Source organism: Amyelois transitella, chromosome 5 (assembly GCF_032362555.1).
Source record: "Amyelois transitella isolate CPQ chromosome 5, ilAmyTran1.1, whole genome shotgun sequence".
In the NCBI taxonomy this organism is placed as follows: Eukaryota; Metazoa; Arthropoda; class Insecta; order Lepidoptera; family Pyralidae; genus Amyelois; species Amyelois transitella.
The window spans coordinates 6,901,860-6,922,319 of NC_083508.1; the positions used below are offsets into that span (position 1 = coordinate 6,901,860).

At 35.5% G+C, this 20,460-nt stretch overlaps 2 protein-coding genes across 2 annotated transcripts; both read left to right on the forward strand.

Annotated features, from left to right (window-relative positions):
- Positions 1-479: 479 nt before the first annotated feature.
- LOC106131779 (carboxypeptidase A4) lies at positions 480-12,045 on the forward strand. Its single transcript, XM_013330975.2, has 9 exons — positions 480-1,236; positions 4,291-4,470; positions 5,364-5,626; positions 5,959-6,168; positions 6,260-6,443; positions 6,812-6,962; positions 8,679-8,865; positions 10,635-10,781; positions 11,658-12,045. The coding sequence occupies exons 1-9, from the start codon at positions 480-482 to the stop codon at positions 11,871-11,873; spliced, it is 2,295 nt and encodes a 764-aa protein (XP_013186429.2). The 3' UTR covers positions 11,874-12,045.
- A 2,867-nt stretch (positions 12,046-14,912) lies between these two features.
- Positions 14,913-17,413, forward strand: LOC106131814 (uncharacterized). The gene is made up of 4 exons (XM_013331024.2): positions 14,913-15,214; positions 15,564-15,710; positions 16,471-16,714; positions 17,126-17,413. The coding sequence occupies exons 1-4, from the start codon at positions 15,078-15,080 to the stop codon at positions 17,246-17,248; spliced, it is 651 nt and encodes a 216-aa protein (XP_013186478.2). The 5' UTR covers positions 14,913-15,077; the 3' UTR covers positions 17,249-17,413.
- Positions 17,414-20,460: the final 3,047 nt, after the last annotated feature.

Consider the following 20,460-nt stretch of genomic DNA (forward strand, 5'->3'; position numbering starts at 1 on the left):
ATTGGTGCCGGGAACCACACGGCACTGTTAATATATGTACTAACTTATACCAAATTCATGATTGATGGACATACCCAATACACAAGAGGTTTAAAATAAATAGATACGTTATAATTATGTCGAATCTATACATATAACTTTCATTAAAAGTGACCGAACGCATTTCCATGTAGTAATTTAGAAAATATTTTGCGTTTGGTCACTTAATTCCAGAGAGTGGTAATAACCCACGGTGGCAACTACAGGCGTATAGCTAGGTAAGAAAACAAAATAAGGAAAACTAACATAGTCTTAGAAGAGTGGGTTAAACTGGAGTTGCTACGGCGGAACGGGCAGGTTGACCTAGTGTTAGTGGGTGTGGGGCGACTAAGTTGAAAGCGACATCGCATAATCACAGTAGCAGGGAAGGTGGTCTGGCAGCCGCGGGTACGCTGCAAGTACAGTGCTCGCGCACCTCGCCATGCGCACACGCTCGTCTTATGGCGCGGCGTCTGGCGCTGCTCGCGGTGCTGGCGTGCGCGGCGGCTCTGCATCGCCCGCACTACTCCTCTGACGTATCTGCGGAATCGGCTTCATACGATTCTTTCTCGATCTTCGACGATTACGACGAATCGTTTGAACCTGTGCTGAAACGCCGTCCTACCACCAGGATGCCAAATCCCAAAGTGATATTGAGAGGCCAAAAGCCGAAAGTGAACGTGTCAATTGCCGAATCTGATGATAAACAAAAAATATATAAAACCACTAATATTAAAATAGAAAGCCACACGAACTTTATAGTGACCAAAAAACCTGTGTATAAACCTAGTGTAACTAAAAAAGTAACTCATAGGCCAGTTGTGCAAGTGGGAGATCAGTATATTTGGCTAGATGTAGATGAGGAGCAAATTCAGCCAACCACCAAGAAGTCTACAAGCCGTCGACCGTCGTCGGTGCGGCCATCCAGCACTCGCCGGCCGAATACGACGCGTCGGCCAAACACGACGCGTAGGCCGACCCGCCGGCCGAGTTCCACCCGCCGGCCGAGTACAACACGCCGGCCGACGACGACGCGCCGCCGCCCGCCCGTCTCGAGCTCACCGCGCCCAAATCATGCGACACATAAAACAACAAAACACACTACACCTAATAGGAAAACAACGTGTCCGCCAAAAAAAGGGTGGCTATCAACATTTTTTAAAGAAAATGAAAAGAAAACTGCTCCAAAAAAGCCTTCTAAATCAGGTTGGTTTATAGGTAGGTTGGATTTCTTCTCGAATTTATGTTTTGAGACTAGTACGTCATAATTAAGTTCTAATATTAAAGCATATGTTCTAAAATAGCAAGGAAAATTATTTAAAAAATAATTGAGGAGATCCGTAAGCTTATTGAGAAATTCCTTTCGTTATAAATGGTCCAACCGACTTTTTCTCTAGGGCTGGCGTTTCGAGGTTGGCGACACAAATTTTGCACCATTGTTCTTACAAACTATTTCGTTTAGTTAGGTTTAATCTCAAGCCATACGAGACGTGATATAGATACTAAATTAGGTGATTATGTATGAAATTAGTTCTAGGCATGTTAAAGAATTACCTGTGCCTTTAATGCACAGCACCTGACCGATTCGACCACCTACGCTCTATTGAATTACCTACTATTTAAAATTATATCTTCTACGTTTTACACATCCATAAACAATTTTTACAATTTATTTATAATTTTATTTATAATTGTTTACCTACGCTTATAATAAAAACTAATGTATCTTAATCTTAATACTTATATAAAAGGGAAACAACGACTGACTGAAATATTTACCCATAAACACTCAGCTTAAGTCGCTCGGAAATAGATTAGAAATTTGACTCTAAATTCTCTCATTATGCACCCCTAGACCATATAAGGAAGCTACATTTTGTTATATGGTTAAAGGGTGCACTCGGAGGGGATTTCCCGAAATTCCCGAACGAAAATTGAAGCGATGCATAGTTTTATTCGGGTGGAGCCGTAGGTACCTACTCTAGTTTTTTTTATGACAAACTCGACTTTGGTTCAGAAAGTGTTCTCAAAACCTTTGCATATTATTACGGATAAAATTGCGGTGCGTACACACGTTGTCCTATTGTCACGTACAGACAGTTTCACAGTCCACATACGTAGGTAAGCAATAACTGTTACTTCACTTATTTTTATTAACACCCAAAAGCAAACATTGTTAATGTAATAAATTAAAAGCGCCTTCATCTTAACGAAATAGGCAAAAATATTTAATAATAGTATTAATCTGTGAGAGCAAGTTAGTCATTTTGTGCGAGATCTAAGGGAAAACTAGTACGACCGCAACCTGTTGACAACTACTATTACAAAACAACATACTTTGTGGGATGAAAAGTAGGTTGTGCAAATAAGTTTTATTATTAAATAAACTTTTACTGACATAAACAGCTTAGGTTCCAGTTTAGGTTCAGAAACTTTGTCGTAAACTCAAAGATCTTAAGTAAGTATATTTTACCTTACATATGAATCCCGGGAACTTTTCTCCAGAAAGGGTTCACAACGGGGAAAGTCAGAAGGATAATAAATGATTTCATATCTCATACACATATTCACGTCTTTATCCCTTTGGGAATAATAATACCAAGACTCGAAGACAATTTATACTTAAAATCAGATCAGACCAAAGTTTTTTGGACTCGTTTCAGTCAAACGAATAACTTTTTGAATTTTGTTTGAATTCTTTTTTCAAAGATTAATTTGTATAAAAAATATTCGTAATTCGTGTAACTCCCTGGGACGAGTCACCCCAAATTTTCACAAAACGCTTGCTTGCTTGTATTTATCTATGGTTTTGTTACAATTTAACAAACACGAAGACTGCCACGGATGTGGGTGAGACTTGCTCAACAATGCTGTTTAAACAGCAAATATCTTGATGCAGTCAAATGGGCGGTCTTATCGTTTATAGCGATTTCTTCCAGACAATGTGGATGGACAGGAAAATATACACAGCATACAGACGGCGGTGCAAGAAACAATAGATTGTCTACAATAAAATTTGAATACTATGTATTATAAATATCCTAAATATTTGTATGTAGTAATCCTGAAAAAACTCTGAAACTAAAAAATACCGATCTCATTAGCATTCCCGATTGACATTGCAAAAGAGAAGTACACAAACCTTTAAAATAAGTCAATTCCATCATAGACGTACCTATATCAGGTTTATTTTACTTTAACCACTTTTCCTTGTTTCAACGCTTGGGTTAAATTCCTTAGATTGTTTTTGTTAATTTTCAGCCTTATTACATTTTCACTCTGTGCTGTGGCCTCGGTAACGTGGTGGTCAAAGAAGATATAATCGCTTGGTTGTGTTTACTTCTTTTTTCTTTAGAATCATTCCACATGAAACAGGCTAAGGTCAAAGACCATACTGTTCGTTATTAGTCGGGAATATTGGTTGTGATCATGGACGTAATAGTTGTGATTACATTTTATTTGATAATAGACAGCTTTGTCATTTTGATTGATACATACAAGTCATCCGTTTTTAAGATTTTCAAGATTTAGTATACCTACGTAGAATAATAATATAAATATATTTTTTTTTATATATTTGTGACTTTATTACAAGCTCATTATATATTATCGTAAAGTTAAATAGTTTACAATACAAAAAAAAAAAAACTACAAATTTATATTTAAAAATATTTATGATTAAAAGGAGTTACTTATATTATGGAGGCAAATAAAGTATTTAAAGTTTATAGGTAATAAGTCAGGCAGTTCTCAAATTAAATTACAATAAAATTAAACTTTACTGAAATATTAGTCACATTATGGGTAAAAAAAGTTCTTCGTGGCCTAGTAAGAAAGGGTAAACGTCGAAATTCAGTCCTGAGTAAACCAATGAGTTCAAACTGACTTGAGATTCTTCTTTTAGGCGACAGGCTAGCAACCTGTCACTATTTGAATCTCAATTCTATCATTGAGCCAAATAGCTGAACGTGGCCTTTTAATCTTTTTTGAGACTGTTGGCTCTGTCTACCCCACAAGGGTTATAGACGTGATTGTATGTATGTATGTATGTTTTAGAACTATTTACATTGCAAAAATCTTGAGAAACATGTTTTTTAAGGATTGTGATTCCTTTGAATCCTAAGAATGTGATACATATATATGTACCAAACTTACCTATTACCACACACATCTTAGTGCTTCCTACTATTTTTATAACTTAATGCAAGTTTGTTTGTGTTTCTAATACACCTATGGAAAATCATTTCGAATGAGAGTAACTTTAATTTTCAGGTTTTATTTCAAGAATATACAAATGGATATCAAGTTCTATCTTCGGTGGTGGTTGGTTTGATGAGACAATTTCTACCACTACGACCCCAATTCCGCCGACAACTACGAGCAAAAATTGGTACCAATCCTTACTCGACATTGAGGACAGCGATGAGGATTATGTTACCGAAACTACTACTAGTACGCTTCTATTTTATTTTGAGGTGAACTGACCAGTATGCGAGGAATTCCAATCATATTAATTGTTCAAAGACCTATTCCTTTATAATATTTATATTAATCATCATCAATACATATAATAAAACAGTAAAAAAAATTGTCTGTACAGAATATTGTCAAAAAAATAATTTATTACAATGAAGTAAAAATAGTAACCGAGCATGAATTTGAAAAAAAGTCGGTCTGTTTGTATGGTTCAATTATGTATGTTTGTTTGTACACGCTAATTTCCGGAACTACTGAACGGATTTGAATGAAACTTTTTTGTTCTATAGCTCTTATGCCTGGCCAACATATAAGGTATAATTCATTATGGAATCTGGAAAAGCTGATGTCGAATCATAAGAGCTTAGCTAAATTATAGGAAATATCAAAAAGACATCTTAACGCGAAAGTTGTTGAGCTATATGAGTATTTTCTGTTAGCGTTTAAAAATCGAAGATCTGGAACACCTGACGCAGAACCATTACAGACCAGCTAAACTATTCGAATTATGGAAAAGACGTCTTAACAAGTTGTTCAAACTGAGCATTTTCTTTTGGCGAAAAAAAATATGGAAGATCTGGATCATGTGATGTTATTCTTTTTGTGATGGGCTAGCAACCTGTCACTATTTCAATTATTTCACTAAGCCAAACAGCTGAACGTGGCCTATCAGTCTTTTCAAGACTGGTGGCTCTGTCTACCCCGCTAGGGATAGACGTGATCATATGTATGTACGTATGTTTGTACGTATGTATGTATGTATATATGTATTTTTTGTTTATTTCTAATCGCACCCACATATGACCCTATTCCTAACTTATTTCTAATTGTAACTAAATAAAATATAGCTGTTTTCTATTATGTTTTAGAAAAAAAGATATCATCAAAATACTCAGTGAAGAAACATTACAAAGGATTTAAACTATTGCGCGCATATCTCGACGAGAAGAAGAAAGTAAATGATATGTTGGACTTGAAGGAAGAAGGTCAAGGCTCTGGGCTTATGTGGTGGACGCCTCCATCTCTCAACAGCTCCACAGATCTCCTTGTGCCCCCAGACCTTATGGCTGATGTAAAGGATTACCTTAAAAATGCAAATATTGAATACGATATCGTCATATGGGATTTACAGGTACAAACAATTTTCCATTACAACGGATATTAGATAGGTATTGAAATGGATACGAAAGAACATAATAACTACCTGATACTCGTAACTATTTCTGTAGTTTAACGTTGATAGCCTATGGTTCTACCATATAACTTATTCAAAAAATGTATTATACCCGATTGACACCGTAAACGCGTACTGTATAATATAACTTGCTTGCCATAATTTGTTACCTAATTGGCATTTAATATATGTTTAGTTTATTGTGATGCTACATAATTACCAAGTTAAGATGTTCTTTAGATATATGCTTGTTGTAGTCATATTTTTTAATGTTAGTTTTTCTTTCACAGAAAGCGATAGCATACGAGAATCCATCACTTTCGCTTAAACAGCGGCGTACCTTAGAGCAACTTAATGGTCATCCAATGACCTGGAGGAGGTACCATCGATACGCTGATATTTTGCGATATTTGGAATATTTGCAACATTCATACACTGATATCGTAGAACTGATACCACTGGGTAGATCCTCGGAAGGACTTCCTTTAGTCGCTGTAAAGGTAAAACCCCGTAACTAGGTATCACTTATAGTGAACTACTTTCAACAGTATTATAGTCATTAATGTACTAATTCATTGTGCGTACCTTCAGGTGTCAATGCCAGGAAATGAAACGCAGAAGAATATGAGTAATAAAGAAAAAAAGAAATGGAAACTTCGCTCGCGCATGAAGCCTGCAGTTTGGTTGGACGGGGGCGCCCATGCGAGGGAGTGGATTGCTCCGGCCGTGGCCACGTGGATGCTACATGCTTTGGTGGAAGGAGAGAAGGGACTAGGTGAGGTTTTATTACGATATTTTGGTATTATAAGTATATTGACATAGGGTACCTACTTATTCAAACATTTGTTAGACTTCAAAATCATTTGTAGAAGATTTAATTTTTAATTACTAAATATTAGTCCTATTTTCTCTGACTGCATGTATGCACTAATCTCAAAAAGTAGTGGACGGGTTTTTTCTTGGTATGGTTTTCTGAGGAAGATTTATAAGTATTATCTACAAATGCTAACCGTGCGAAGCCGGGGCGAGTTGCTAGTTAAAAAATAAATACTTAAGTAGGTACATTTTTGGTTAGACTCACTTCACTGGTTACTGAGTAGTTGGTGATACTTTTTGTTTTAATAAGTAATTTTAATTTTTTAGGTACGGATTACAAATTACTAGAACAAGCGGATTTTTATATAATGCCGGTAATGAACCCAGATGGTTACGAGCACTCGCATACACACGACCGGCTCTGGAAGAAAACTCGCTCACGACAATCTGAGCAATCAGATGATTACTTCGTTGGATGGTAAGAATCAATTTTCTAATGTGCCACATACAGTATGATAGAAAATAGCGGAAAAACTGTGGGATTCAAGGAAATAGGATGGGATAATCTTGGCTGCCGACTAGTTTTAGCGGAATCAGATTTTTACTCGTGTTTGGGGACAACATTTTGATTTCTGGTTTTGTCATAATATCATATCACTTGAAATTCTTCTGTTTTCGTTGAAATAATAACCGGTTACAGTTCTAAGAAAAAAGCTAAACTGTTTGTACCTTATTAGTATAGAAAGTTAGACTTTGTCGAGAGACATCCTGCCCATGAGTCAGAAAACGGGTTAAAGTAAACTTGTAAAATATCTACGAGTCTAACTCTATCTTTTCTTTTAATATGTATAATTAACTAAGAGTTTCCTTTTGAAAGTATCGACATAATAAGTTCAATTACTTGCGTTGAAACTACCTTTTGAATCTCAGTTAAATATTTGGTGTTGGATTAATTGGAAGAAGAAAAATATAATAGGTATTAGCGTTCGATTCCATTCCATTTTATCAGTCATTCCTGAATTAGCGAAACAAACGAACATATTTAACTACAAATATAAGAATTTTGCCTATAAAATAACAAAAACAACAAAAATAACGAAATTTGTTTTCGTTATAAAATAACGAAAACAAATAACTTTATATCATAATCATTTAAAAAAATCTCAATGTGGCTCCTCAATCCTTATGGACGATTTTTACTATCAATTTTTGTGTCAGTTTTAATGTTAGGTTATCGTTGCTTTACTACTTCAAGAATTTGAATTCAACGAAAAGCAATATACCTAGTTAAAATGTATTTCTTGTCGTCATCAGGGTTTTTCTAAACTAATAGGTTTAGAGCTTACATCTTTTCTTCTTCCTTCTGGTTTGAGTGCCGGTTGCATCCTCTTTACTCTGGAGAGGAGCCCGGGGTATGCCTTTGACCATGAATCCCGGATTGGGTGAGTCAGGTTTTTACACGAAGTGACTCCCATCGCAACTAATTCAGAGTAACCTAACCCATATTGGAACCGTCATAATAACACATCCAGTTGCCTGATTGTGCAGGTTTCCTCATGATATTTTTCCTTACTATAAGAGCATCTGTTATGTTTGTATTTAAAATTATGTTCATAACTTCGTTAATAGTCATTGGTACATGGCCGAGATGGTATTTCAATCTGTGTCTTTTATGCGCATCTGTTCGACCTATTCGACACCGAACGCTATAAGTAAGTTAGAGCTTACATCTACAGCAATAATGAGCGAATCTCAGTAATGAATTAGGTGAACTTGATGCTTTCTCAAAAGGATGACTGACATGGCTTAATTAAAAATAAACACATCTGCATATAATTTAGAAACTGTTAAGCTTACATGAGAACTACTTTTCCATAATCAGGCCGTTGGATCGCAGCGTGCGTGAGCGACTGGATTTCATTTTGCAATAATGCAGTTCAAATCTCCTGCACAAAAACCAATTCTATCTATGCTTCTTAGAAGTTGTTTTCTTACTGTCACTTAAGTACAATTACGTATATTATTGTTTCAAGCATGTATTATAAGTGATAAGCAAGAAATTAATATAAAAAAATTTTAGGAATCAACAAATGCCTTGGTAAAAAAAATACTTATTTTAAAAGAATTATTATAATACTAAACTTTTTTTAGGTAAAGTGACTAGGTACCTACGCTCATTTTACAATTATCCTAGGTTTCAATGGTGGAAAAACAACGACTGCGTAGGTGTAGATGCGGATCGCAACTGGGACTACGATTGGGGCAAGCACGACTCTTCCCAAGACTCCTGCGATGAAAACTACGCCGGCCCACACCCGTTCAGTGAACCAGAAACTCGGGCTGTGTCAGAGTTCCTCACTGAGTACAGAAGACAGATAAAGGTAAAATATTTTTCTGAAAATACGCGACTTCTCCCGCTATACAAACGTAAATATGGAAAATTTATACAAAGAAAAAGATAAGTGTACCTATCATGCACCTTGTGTGTGGCGTATGTTAGACATGCTACTAGGTATCGCTAACGCTCCATTTAAAAGTAGTGAAAACTAAGTTGTAAAGAACTTCTTTACAACTTAGTTTTCACTACTTTTAAATGGATCGTTTATCTCAAATAAGATAGACAAGATTCCATGTATTTTATAATAGCTGAGTGCAGACTGTAAAATACATGCAACCCATTACTTTTATCATTACAGAAATAAAACTATTTTTAAGATCAGATATAAGAAGCATTAGCTACTTTACGTCGCATACCTATTATCGTCACTTTATAATTATTTATATCTCGTTGGTTTTCTTTTTCTTTATATGTATATTTTCTTATGTGATTAAATTAAAGGTAATTTTTTGCCAAAACTAATTAAAACTGATCAAATTTTTATTCGACAAACGATTGCATATAGTAAAACCTCTTTAAATATTTAGTTTAAAAATATCTGGTTTTAGTAATCAATTGTTTCTATACCTACTTCCTTACTTCCCTACCCGGCATAACTATTAACGTATTTTTTTCTGACTGTTGAGAATGAACCATTCCGGTCATTATTTACGCCAGTCCTATTGTGGCACCTTTACCATATACAAATTTCTTTGGAGTCGGAAATATGTCACATTATTTTCATCTAACTACAGCAAACACCTTCTCTCCGCAAATGAATTGTATGTTTAAAATAAATGTGAAATAACTTTCATCAAAAACCAAATGTCCAAAAGCAGTTCAAAAACTACGATATACTTAGCTACGATATACAATATGTAGAATTTTGTAGTAGTTCATTAAATTTATATATTTTGTTAACATAGGCATTCATGCATTCATCCGTTAATTATTTTTACCTAGATATCTAAATACTGATTTCTGTGAATTGGATATGATTTATTAAGGTTTTCAATATTCGTAAGAGTTATAAAATTATCACTTCAGCCATCAATTACTACGTTTATTTTTATACCATCTGAATAGATGAGAAATTATTAAGATAATCGTAAAATATTCCTTGACTGCCTTTTCTGTTTTATGACATTTCTGTAATAGCGTCAACTTGCTAACAAAGTAACCACTATGGAAATATGTTAGAAATCACAAGTAGTTTCTATTCTGTTGCTGGTTGCCTGCAATTTATCATTTTCGCGGACTCGTAAAGGTAGACCGCACGTTGATCGCGAATTGCGGGAAATCGACAATGTGGTATCAAATCGACGACGTCAAATTACTTTCATACAGTTTTCTGCTACACTTCATGAATATTTTTCTTTCTTTCTTATTTTTTTTATTAGTTTATTACTGCCTACTTTAACGCCCGTGCGAAAATGTTTATGCGCTCTTGAATCTTGAATAAATGGTTATTTTTATTAATCAACGAGTCGTACTAACTCGTATTTTATATAATTGTGTCCTATGCCATAACGGGCAGAAAATTCTGGCCCTCCTATAGTTTTGGTTTGTATGAACAGGCTCATGTTACTCTGCCGTTAACTGTACTTACTCAAATGTATTGTTGGATTGAACTATTAACCAATATTTCGTATAATACATTCTTTATACACATACATTCTTTGAACTAGTTAAAATATGTACCAAGCCTCATCATTAATAGATACGATTACCGCAACATGATAATGGAAAAAACAATATGTTTATAAATTTCAGATATACATATCTCTTCATGCGTACACACAAGCATGGATAGTGCCGAGTTCAGAAAGCCATTCATCTTTCACCCACGATGGCGAGCTGATGGAAATGGGTGAGCTGGCCACAGCGGCACTAGCGGATCTCTATAGTACTAAATATCAGGTGATTATATATTATTAGAGTACGTCCGCGGCTCCGCCAGTCTAATACTGTAAATCCCAATTATTTCCGTTGCCGAAGAATTTCGAAAAATCTTCTCTTTTTGCCTCCCTAGACCCTCAGACTACTTAAGAAATGCCAAATTTCAAATCTCCAGTTAACTAGCTGACCCAGAATGCGTAGCTGTCTCCACTCAATTAAATAAAGTAACAGGAATAGAAAGAGAATGCTTGTATGTTTGTATTTTTAGTTTAGGATGAATTAAAGCAGGTTTACGAAGCAAATTTGTAATTTGTATTTTATATGTACATTGTAAATTGTGTTTAGCAAATCAAATAAATGAATTATCTATCTATCAAAAATTTACATGGTGTAGGAAGGTACACGTAAAATTAGATTACATACAATATGTCCAGTTGTTTCGCAGTTTATTACGATACATTAAGATTATCTATGTGTTGGTATATTGAATATGAGATGGGTACATACCTAAGTACTCACTAATGTAACCGGTCAGGGGTATAAACACAGACACTACCTGCATTGTCGCGCCTATAATCATGAGCGCACTGTCATTAGCGTTATTGCCATACTTTCTATAAGAACTGGGTAAATGTTAGTCTAGAACACGTTACTATAATTTTAAATGGTTTGCTTGGTAAAAATCTGGATAGTTATGTAATAAAATATTAATTTTAAATATGCAGAGCTGAATTATTTATTCAATGTCAATAAACTGCGTCATATACAAAGTAGATATACATATATAGATAAAGTTTTTGCCGCCCTAACTTAGATTATAATGATAAGTTTGTCGAAAGATTAGGTAATATACCACTTCATACTAACACTATAATTTTGTAATTTTTTCTTTCCTAGGTTGGTACTGTTGCCCAAATTCGACAGCCAGCTTCAGGAATGTCTCACGACTGGGCGAAGATGCGAGCGGGGATCCCCTTCTCATACCACGTTGATCTTAGAGATTTTTTTGGACCGTACGGATTTCTGTTGCCCGGCGCAAAGATTGTTTCTACAGCCCATGAGACCTGGATGGCAGTTAAAGCTATTGTAGATAATTTAAATCCTACTCAATGAATCCTAAATTTAAAATATATTTGTAGATACTTAGAATTGTAGAGATTACTTGAACAATGTTGAGATGAATTTAAGTTTGTAGATGTAGGTGAATTTTACCTATGTAATAAATAATTATTTATACAGGTATGGTCAGTTCGCATCGGCTTCTCTATTAATGTTGAAGTTTTAAGTTGCAAGGTGAAAATTTAGAATAGTTAACAAAAATTAAAAAATGTAAATAATTAACCTTTATTTATTTATTTGCTTATTATTTTCTAAAGTAAACCGACATACCTACACATATACATGCATATAATCACGTATTATCGTTGAAAAAGCCGGCAGTTGCGAAAAGATAGGAAGGCTACTTCAGCATCAGCTGAAAGTTATACATGGCTTATTGCTGGACTTGTGATTTAAATAGTGACAGATTACTAGCTCATCTTAGGGTGATGCATGATTAGCATTTCAAATTTATTCAACTAAACTGTGGTTTAGGAATCAATACCATCGGCCATTGAGACATCAACCCTTTCGATTCCCTTCTCACTTGGTAAAATTAAAAGTCGAATATTTTTTAATATAATAATAGTATATTTATTTAATCAAAGCAAAAACCATTATTATCTGCACTTTTGCCATCTCATAGGTAGTTTATACTGAAGGATTTTAGGAGATAATAATGAAGAAAACCCATTCGGAAGGGAATTAATAAAATCTTTGAAGGCGATTTGGACTGCCCATCGGATTTCGGATCGGATCAATTTTCCCTTAGAAGAATATATCCAGATTTCGAAAAATGGTAATCTGTTGAAGCAAGGTCCGGGGAGTAGGTACGGTGGATGTCTTAGACATGCCAATTGAGGCTCCTCTAATTTGGTAGCCTTCTGTTATGCAGTGTGTGGTCTAGCATTGTTGTGGCGTGGAGCGATTGACCAGCCTCGATTGTTTAGCAGCTAGTTTTCAATCAAATTTTACAGTTGCTGACAAAAGACGTCTGCCGTAATCGCCTGGCCAGATTTGAGAAAACTATAATGAACGACACCGGCACAAGTTCACCAAAAGCTTACAAGTAACTTTTTTGGGACAATTTTCACTTGGGGCAGGATATGGCTGGCTAGCCAAAATCCAGCCACAGGTAGGGATTTGATTTAAAAACCCTTCATTATTGTGCCGGTTAAATAATGTAGGTAACGCAGCAGTCGACACGCGTTTGCCACCTTTCAAGTTTCCTAATCTTCTTAATTTGCTTCAAGTAGATAAAATATTTTTATCACTAGCCAAAGCCTGAAGCTAACTCGGACGTGGTTTGCGATGGTTACGCTTCCACAAAAGCCTTCAATTCTTCAATATCAACTAGGGTCCCCGGCCCTCCAAGGGGCTTGTTCTGCAGGTCAAAATTTCCAGAACGAAAACGTTAGAACCCAAAACGCATTGTTTCCTTTTACGACACGACCGCCATACACAATAATAACCCTTCGAGCTGTTTCCGCAGTACTGGTGCCGTGGTACCTACTCGTACTCGTAAATAACGCGATATTTCAAATTTTCCATTTTGTAAACTGAGTGACGCAAACAGAAGAAAAAGAACAAATTAATGACGGCTAACGAAACACAAATACATGTGTAAATAGCTGTTTAAATTTGAATTTGAAATTTCTAACCAAAGGGGAGAAATTTGTGATTAAAGTGGTCAGTACAAGAAAACGCCATTTTCATATATAAGGACCTAGTAATAAGTGAGAATCATTTGATTGAACTTACTTATACTAAATTGATAACACTAACCGTCTCAGTCTGTCACCAGGCTGTATCTCATGAACCGTGATAGCTAGAACACTATTTCCTTTCACGCTTTAAAAAAAAGATATGTGAAGGTACCCCACAGTATAAATGAGTTTTAAGCAATTATTTCACTGCCGTGCCCCCAGATTAACATGCTACAATACTGTAGCTCAATATTAAATGCAGTATTGATACTATTGATTCGGAATATTGCGGTTACTATCGTTATTATCAATAGGGATAGTTTTGACCTTTGTATATTAGCAATACTATCCAGAGCAAACTCGATATAAGTAGTTATAGTACATGGAACATGAGGTTCCAATTTGATCAATGCCGAGGTAAACTATCGATAGTTCGGCAATCCTGCACATCACTTTAGGCATCAAAGTCATCGTCAAAGGCTAAAAAGTCTAATTGTAGCGCCTTTTTTACCTCGTCAGCGCCCAAGGCTCGTAAGTATCTATAGACTGAGTAAGTTGATTTACAACATGTCCGTTACTTGCTAGTGTGCAGTTTTGGAAATTTTCTAGTGTAATTTATTTATTGAAATCATCGATATTGATAATATCTTTATGGGGTGGGAATAAAATTTATTATTTTTTATTGGCAATCATCTTTTATTTACAGATTGATAGCATGCTGGATATACCCTTAAAATTGGTTGGTACAGATACCAATTTAATTTCTTGACAGGTTCATTACAGGACCTAGGAATATTTATCACGTCTAATCTATGTCACAGCAAGTAGACGAACGTGGCCTATAAGACTTTTCAAGTCTGTTAGCTTTGTCTGTCCCGCTGATATATACGTGATTATATGTATGTATTTATATCTAATCGCTATTAATCCACTGATGTCTTTCTGGGCCACTTGAGAAATCTGAAACAAAAATGGTTTTAAATACAGTAAATATTTCGATTTCAGCATAGACATCCCTAGCATTAATACGCTAAAACAATACGATTTTTTTTATTATTTATTTGAGCTTAATAATCAAAAATGATTTCTATATTATTCTCTCGCGTTAACAGTTGCACAACACACAACACCGCCACCTGTTTTAATACTTTATAATCACGTCTTATCCTTTACGTGGTGGACAGAGCCAACAATCTTTAAAAGACTGAAAGGCCACGTTCAGCTATATTGTTTAATGTTGTTTTTGCTCGTCTAAATTGCCTTATACATCATTGGCGCTTATTTTAACAATTTTGCGCCTTTTCATCGAACAAAGTTGGCAGCACTGTTACATCAATGTGTCATAAAATCATATTTTTTTTACAAATAAATACAAGGAACTATTTATCCGATGAATGAGTTTTAAGTTACCTCATCGTTTATTCGTCTGCCTGTTTGTTTATGATAAGAGATTTGTACTAGTTGTAGCAGTATTTGCCTTAAAAATATATTTTCACATAGGTACTTAATAATTATGGCAAATGACACAGATGGAGACAATAGTCTTTCAAAGTTAAATGTTGTTAACAAAATAGATCCTACAGAATTTGATGTTACCATTGGTTCTTTGCTAATAGGATTGGGAGCTGAAAAGTATATTGATATATTTCGGTATGTAATTATGATTATATTCCCGGCAGCAGTAGAAAAAAGAATAAGACCACTCCACCTCTTTCCCATTGATTTCGTAAGAAAGAGGCGACTAAGGGATAGGTTTATAAAACTTGTTTTTCTTTAAGGTGTTGGGCTAGCAACCTGTCACTACTTAAATTTCAATGGAATCGCATTAAGCTGCTGCATAAACGGCTGAATGTGTCAGTCTTTTCAACACTGTTGGCTCTGTCTTCTCCGCAAGGGACGTGATTATGTATGTATGTCATGGGTTTGTTAATTCCCAAGTGTGTTTTTCCAAGTCACATTCGTTTGAAAACTTCTTATTTAGGTATTTTTCAAATTACAGAAAGAAAAATATTGGACAATCCACTTTGATTGAATTGACTGATGAAGACTTATCAAAACTTGGAGTAGATGATGCTGCTATCAGAGAAAAGCTTTTAGAAATTGTTAAAGATTTACCAATTTATGAAGAATGTCATGATGTATTATTGTAAGTTTGCATGTTTTTCAAAATCATTCTAGAGGCTGATAGATTTACCTACAAGCTGTAGCCCAAGAATGTTGATATATCAGAATCCTAGTAAATATAGGAATACTTCTAGAAATGGTACTTACATAGTTAGATATCTTGCATGGTTCAGTGACCAAAACTTTTAAAATTAACTTGTAGCTGCATACCTCTATACCTTGTCCAACCAGTTATTTTAATTTTGACAGTTAATCAAAAGCTTAAAATCAGTTATATTGGTAATAATACTTCATATATAACATTGAGTTATTATGGGATTAATTTTGGTTCATTAATTGACATTGTTAACTATTCATTGCTTAATAAGTATGATACAGAGGCTCAAATTGTGGATGCATTAGTTTGAATTCTATCTGCTGTATTGGGCTACTCTTCAGAGAGTTTAGCAAGCAACAACTATGAATAATTAAGTGCCTGGGTGACCGAGCCATGCTCGGTGGACTTTAGGAAATCCAAAATAAATATTTAAAACAAACAATAAAACTATCCATTTACTACTTATTGATTATTTTCATCAGTGATTTGTAAATGATTTAAAATTACATCAGAAAAAAAAGGATACCAGCCCCCATAGTAAAAACTATCGCTGTCTGGTTTCACGTAAAATAATAAGCGAAATTGCGGTAGTTTTCACTCGACAAAAACGGCGTAGCGCGTGCCATAGGAGGATGATGATGAAGATTATTGATGTAACTTTTAAGGATGCACTTACTGTTTCCAGGTCAAGGAAGAGTATTAACTTAAATCCAATGGAAATTGTGGATATCTTAGAAGCGAGTTCTCAACATTTGTATAGAATATATTTAAGTATGTTGGCAAACACATTGGCACTGAAAAAAACAAAGAAAATTCAGGATTGCTTAGTTTACAGAGAGAAATATGCCTCAGATATAGCACTGACAACACTTAGTGAAATCACAAACTTATTGAACTCAATGGATATATCTCTACACACCCAGTTAAAGGTTTTTATTCTTTTGTGATAAAAATAGTTAAATCAAATAATTTTTATTTTAAAGATGCTTTCCACTTTGTGGTGGATGGTGGCTATTATGGTGGATAGAGCCAAGTGAAAATGGATGAGATTTGCCCAGCAATGGGACAAGATAAGTAAAGGAAAAACATTAGTAAAAAAGAATTGCTTCTATAAAATGCAGTAATCAACCCAACCTTTAATTTGTTATACATATATCCTTTGAAAGTTTATAAACTTCCTAGGAAATTTAGAAAAACAAAGTACTTATTCGTATTTCTTTCCTTGCTTCCGTTTAACGACATGTATAGGAGAGAGATGGAGTTGTCCTATTCTTAAGGGTCGGGAAACACACGGTAATATATACCAGTCAAAATTGTTAATTTTGTTTTCTTTTTTCTAGACTTTAACCAAGGAATCGTCAAACAACTTGAAGAGAAAGAAAGTAATAGTAGGAGCTATAGGTACTGCAGTTATATCTGTATTAGCTTTAATGTTTGTTCGTTCACTAAAGGATTTGAAATAGATAGTCAGAACTTTAAGATTATGTATTTAATAAATTTCACACCTAGCTCTGTTTTGCAACGAGTGAACATTTTATGGTTTTGTTATGCATATATATAATACAGATGTTGATTTTGTGGCAAACATTTTATACCGTTAAGCAAATAAAAAACAAAATATAAAGTAATGTGCATTGTCTTTATTCCAGTCTTATTAGAAGTATGTGACATTTTTAACGCTTAAATTATACAGGGTGACTTTTAATTCTTCATTAAATGATTTTGGTTGAATTGAAAGTAGACCGAGGGTGTACCATGTGGTATTACGTTTTGAAAAATCATCGTAGGAAGTGTTAAATAGCTATCTGACTTACACAATCCAGAATCGTGGTCATAGGTGAGTGGGGTTCGTTAAAATTTTGTGGCGTAACCAGGATATATAAAACAAATAACCAGACAGGACGCAACCGGGACTAACGCTAGGAGGACGTTAATAATTAACGTCACTGTTGCGGGTAGAAGCAACAGTATAGCCTTGTTTAGGTTCCTGCCCCTCCTCGCCACCCTTTCTCTTCACAGGGAGTCCCGATGTCCGCTCTAGTTGGAGTCTGCACCTTCGCTGGGATGAGTCGTCGGCGATTGCGGACACGGCAGTGAGGCCAACAAAGAAGCTTTGGATGGTGTGTGTTGGAGAGATGAGGTCATCAACCTTACTTCCAAATGCCTATTTTTCTAAATAAAGTTCCACTAATCAATGTTGCTATGTAAAGCGCCTTGTTAGTACGTTTACCATATGGGGGGACATTGATCTCAGAAAGCACTCGTTAGGTATCAGTTAACTACCACTGGATATAAGTACTAGGTCGAATAATGTTGTACTCTGCCGCAACGCCCCCTGTTGGAATTTTTGAAACTGCTAGAGAGTATACTCTAGGTACAGCAGCGCCCTATAAAGTATCATTTTTTCTTAAATTTACTGTACGTACATACTAAATTGTTTTGTACATAATGTTCATCTGTTGTACATTAAATTGCCATAGGTAGAACAAAAATTCCAACAGGGGGCGTTGCGGCAGAGTACATCATGTTCGAATAGTACATTATGCAAAGTCATTTACCGTTTGGTAGCGGTTATATCACTATTGAATGAGTCTCTCTCTCGAAATGAATGTCTATGTCACAGAGACTTACAATTTTAGTCCAACACTGTAATCCAATATCACTTACACTTATTGGAATTCCTACGTACCACCACAGTGTCTTATTGGAATTTTTCTAAATAATAAAAGAATTAAAAACAAATTAAATAGTTCGTCCTTCCACTCACTATGCACAGTACCCTAAATTTAGACTAGTACTTTCCCTAGTTATATATTTAAGTACCTAGTTTGTCGGCCTCACTGGCGCAGTGGCAGTGCGCTCGTCTGTGACACCGGAGGTCCCGGGTTTCCCGTCCGAATGGTTTTTATAGTAGAAGGATCAATGAACTTCCTATGAGATGGCAAGTGTATAAATAATAATAGTTATTACTTTGATAAAATAAATATATTATATAAAAAAAAATCGAGTTTTTGTTCCTCCTATACCAAACGCCAATTTCATATGTAAGGACCTAATATATAGTTAAATGATTTTTGGTGGGTCAGTCAGTTTTTTACACTAAGTGGACTCCCGGTTGATGTCAACCTTTGTAGAACACCGTATAATGCAATATAGATCGTGGTTACCATCCACTTTTAATTATGGATTCCGTTATATAATAAAATACTAAGTATAAAATGCTGCGACTCCATAGCCCATCGTCTGTTCAAAAATTGCCTTGACCGACTTATGAATGACTTTGTGTGGAGATGTGCGTGTGATGACCACCGACACGGGTGACACATCAATTCCATACAGGAAACGTTTATAAAACTGATACAGATAAATTCAACAAGTCGATGATAGGTATTAATGACACAATTACGATCACTAAGCAGGTACCTACATTATGCGAGTATGAACATTATTGATTATAGTCTCGTGGTCTCTGCTTTGAATTTACCTATTTCTGAATGTTATGATGTGGTACGACTACGTTTTCGGTCGTAAGAAAAAAAAAGAGCTATCCCACCAACAGCCATGGATATACCAAAATTCCGATTGCTCGACCCGGATAATGGGGAGGGCTGCTCTCGCGATTGCTTTTTCCAAGTCGCCCTTTTTTGACTTTTTAGTAGGTAACCCTTTAATTTATATATCTTACGCCGTTTCCGCTGATGATACGTTTGCTTCGTGTAGCCTACATCGTAGGATGATCGCCCTAATCCGTTATCCTGAAGACCTTCGGATATTTCTTATTATGAAAATAATAATCCTATTCACCGTCCGCGTTTCTGGATGGTCCGTGATGTGGATTTCTGTTCTTTCAAAGCCGCTCCGAATCTTGTGCGGACGGACGAATTCTATAAAGAACAAGCTGAGTTGTACTTATGTGCAAAATCAGGAAAAGAATAAATAAATATAAATACATAGGGGACAAATTACACAGATTGAGTTAGCTTCGAAACAAGTTCGAGACTTGTGTTATGAGATACTAACTCAGCGATATTATATTTTAGGTAGTATAAATACTCATATAGATAAAGATCCAAGAGCCAGGCCAATTAGAAAAAGTTATTTTCCGATCATGCACTGGCCGGGATTCGAACCTGGGACCTACGGTGTCGGACAATCGTACTACTGCTCCGTCACAGAGGCCGTCAGAATAGGTAACCAAACCAGAATTCATTTCCAGGTGAAATCTTCACTTGAATATATCAGCCTCTATGACAGGTATCTAGGTAAATCCCTTAATAATATAATAATTTGTTATATTTATTTTTATGTGCAATAAAAAGTTTACAAACAAAAGGCTGGTAAGTAAGTGCCTTTTGTTTGTTTGTTGTTATGGATGTTATGGATGGAATTTAGGACAACGGAAGTTAAACTGATCGAAAATAAAACTGATCCGCATGCCATTTACTCAATAAATAAATTCAGTTAAAATGACCCAATTGTTTCGACCTCTCCAATTAAAAAGTATAAGGTAAACGGTAAACTGCTGGCCGGCGTGTTTGTTCACAGAACGGGCGTGACGTCAGACGCGAGGACGTCGACGGGCGCTCCGGAAGCCGTCGGGAACTCGGGAGCGCACCGGCCGGTAGTGGAGCCCCGTAGTCCCTGGACCGACGGCTCAGCTTATTGCTGCCAGGCG

Excerpts from the sequence above, each read along its gene's own strand:
- LOC106131779 (XM_013330975.2), top strand. The coding sequence starts at position 480 with ATGGCGCGGCGTCTGGCGCTGCTCGCGGTGCTGGCGTGCGCGGCGGCT. Across the intron at positions 1,237-4,290 it reads TAAATCAGGTTGGTTTATAG|GTTTTATTTCAAGAATATAC; the intron begins GTAGGTTGGATT and ends TTTAATTTTCAG. Across the intron at positions 10,782-11,657 it reads TCTATAGTACTAAATATCAG|GTTGGTACTGTTGCCCAAAT; the intron begins GTGATTATATAT and ends TTTCTTTCCTAG.
- LOC106131814 (XM_013331024.2), top strand. The coding sequence starts at position 15,078 with ATGGCAAATGACACAGATGGAGACAATAGTCTTTCAAAGTTAAATGTT. Across the intron at positions 15,215-15,563 it reads AAGTATATTGATATATTTCG|AAAGAAAAATATTGGACAAT; the intron begins GTATGTAATTAT and ends TTCAAATTACAG. Across the intron at positions 15,711-16,470 it reads GAATGTCATGATGTATTATT|GTCAAGGAAGAGTATTAACT; the intron begins GTAAGTTTGCAT and ends TACTGTTTCCAG.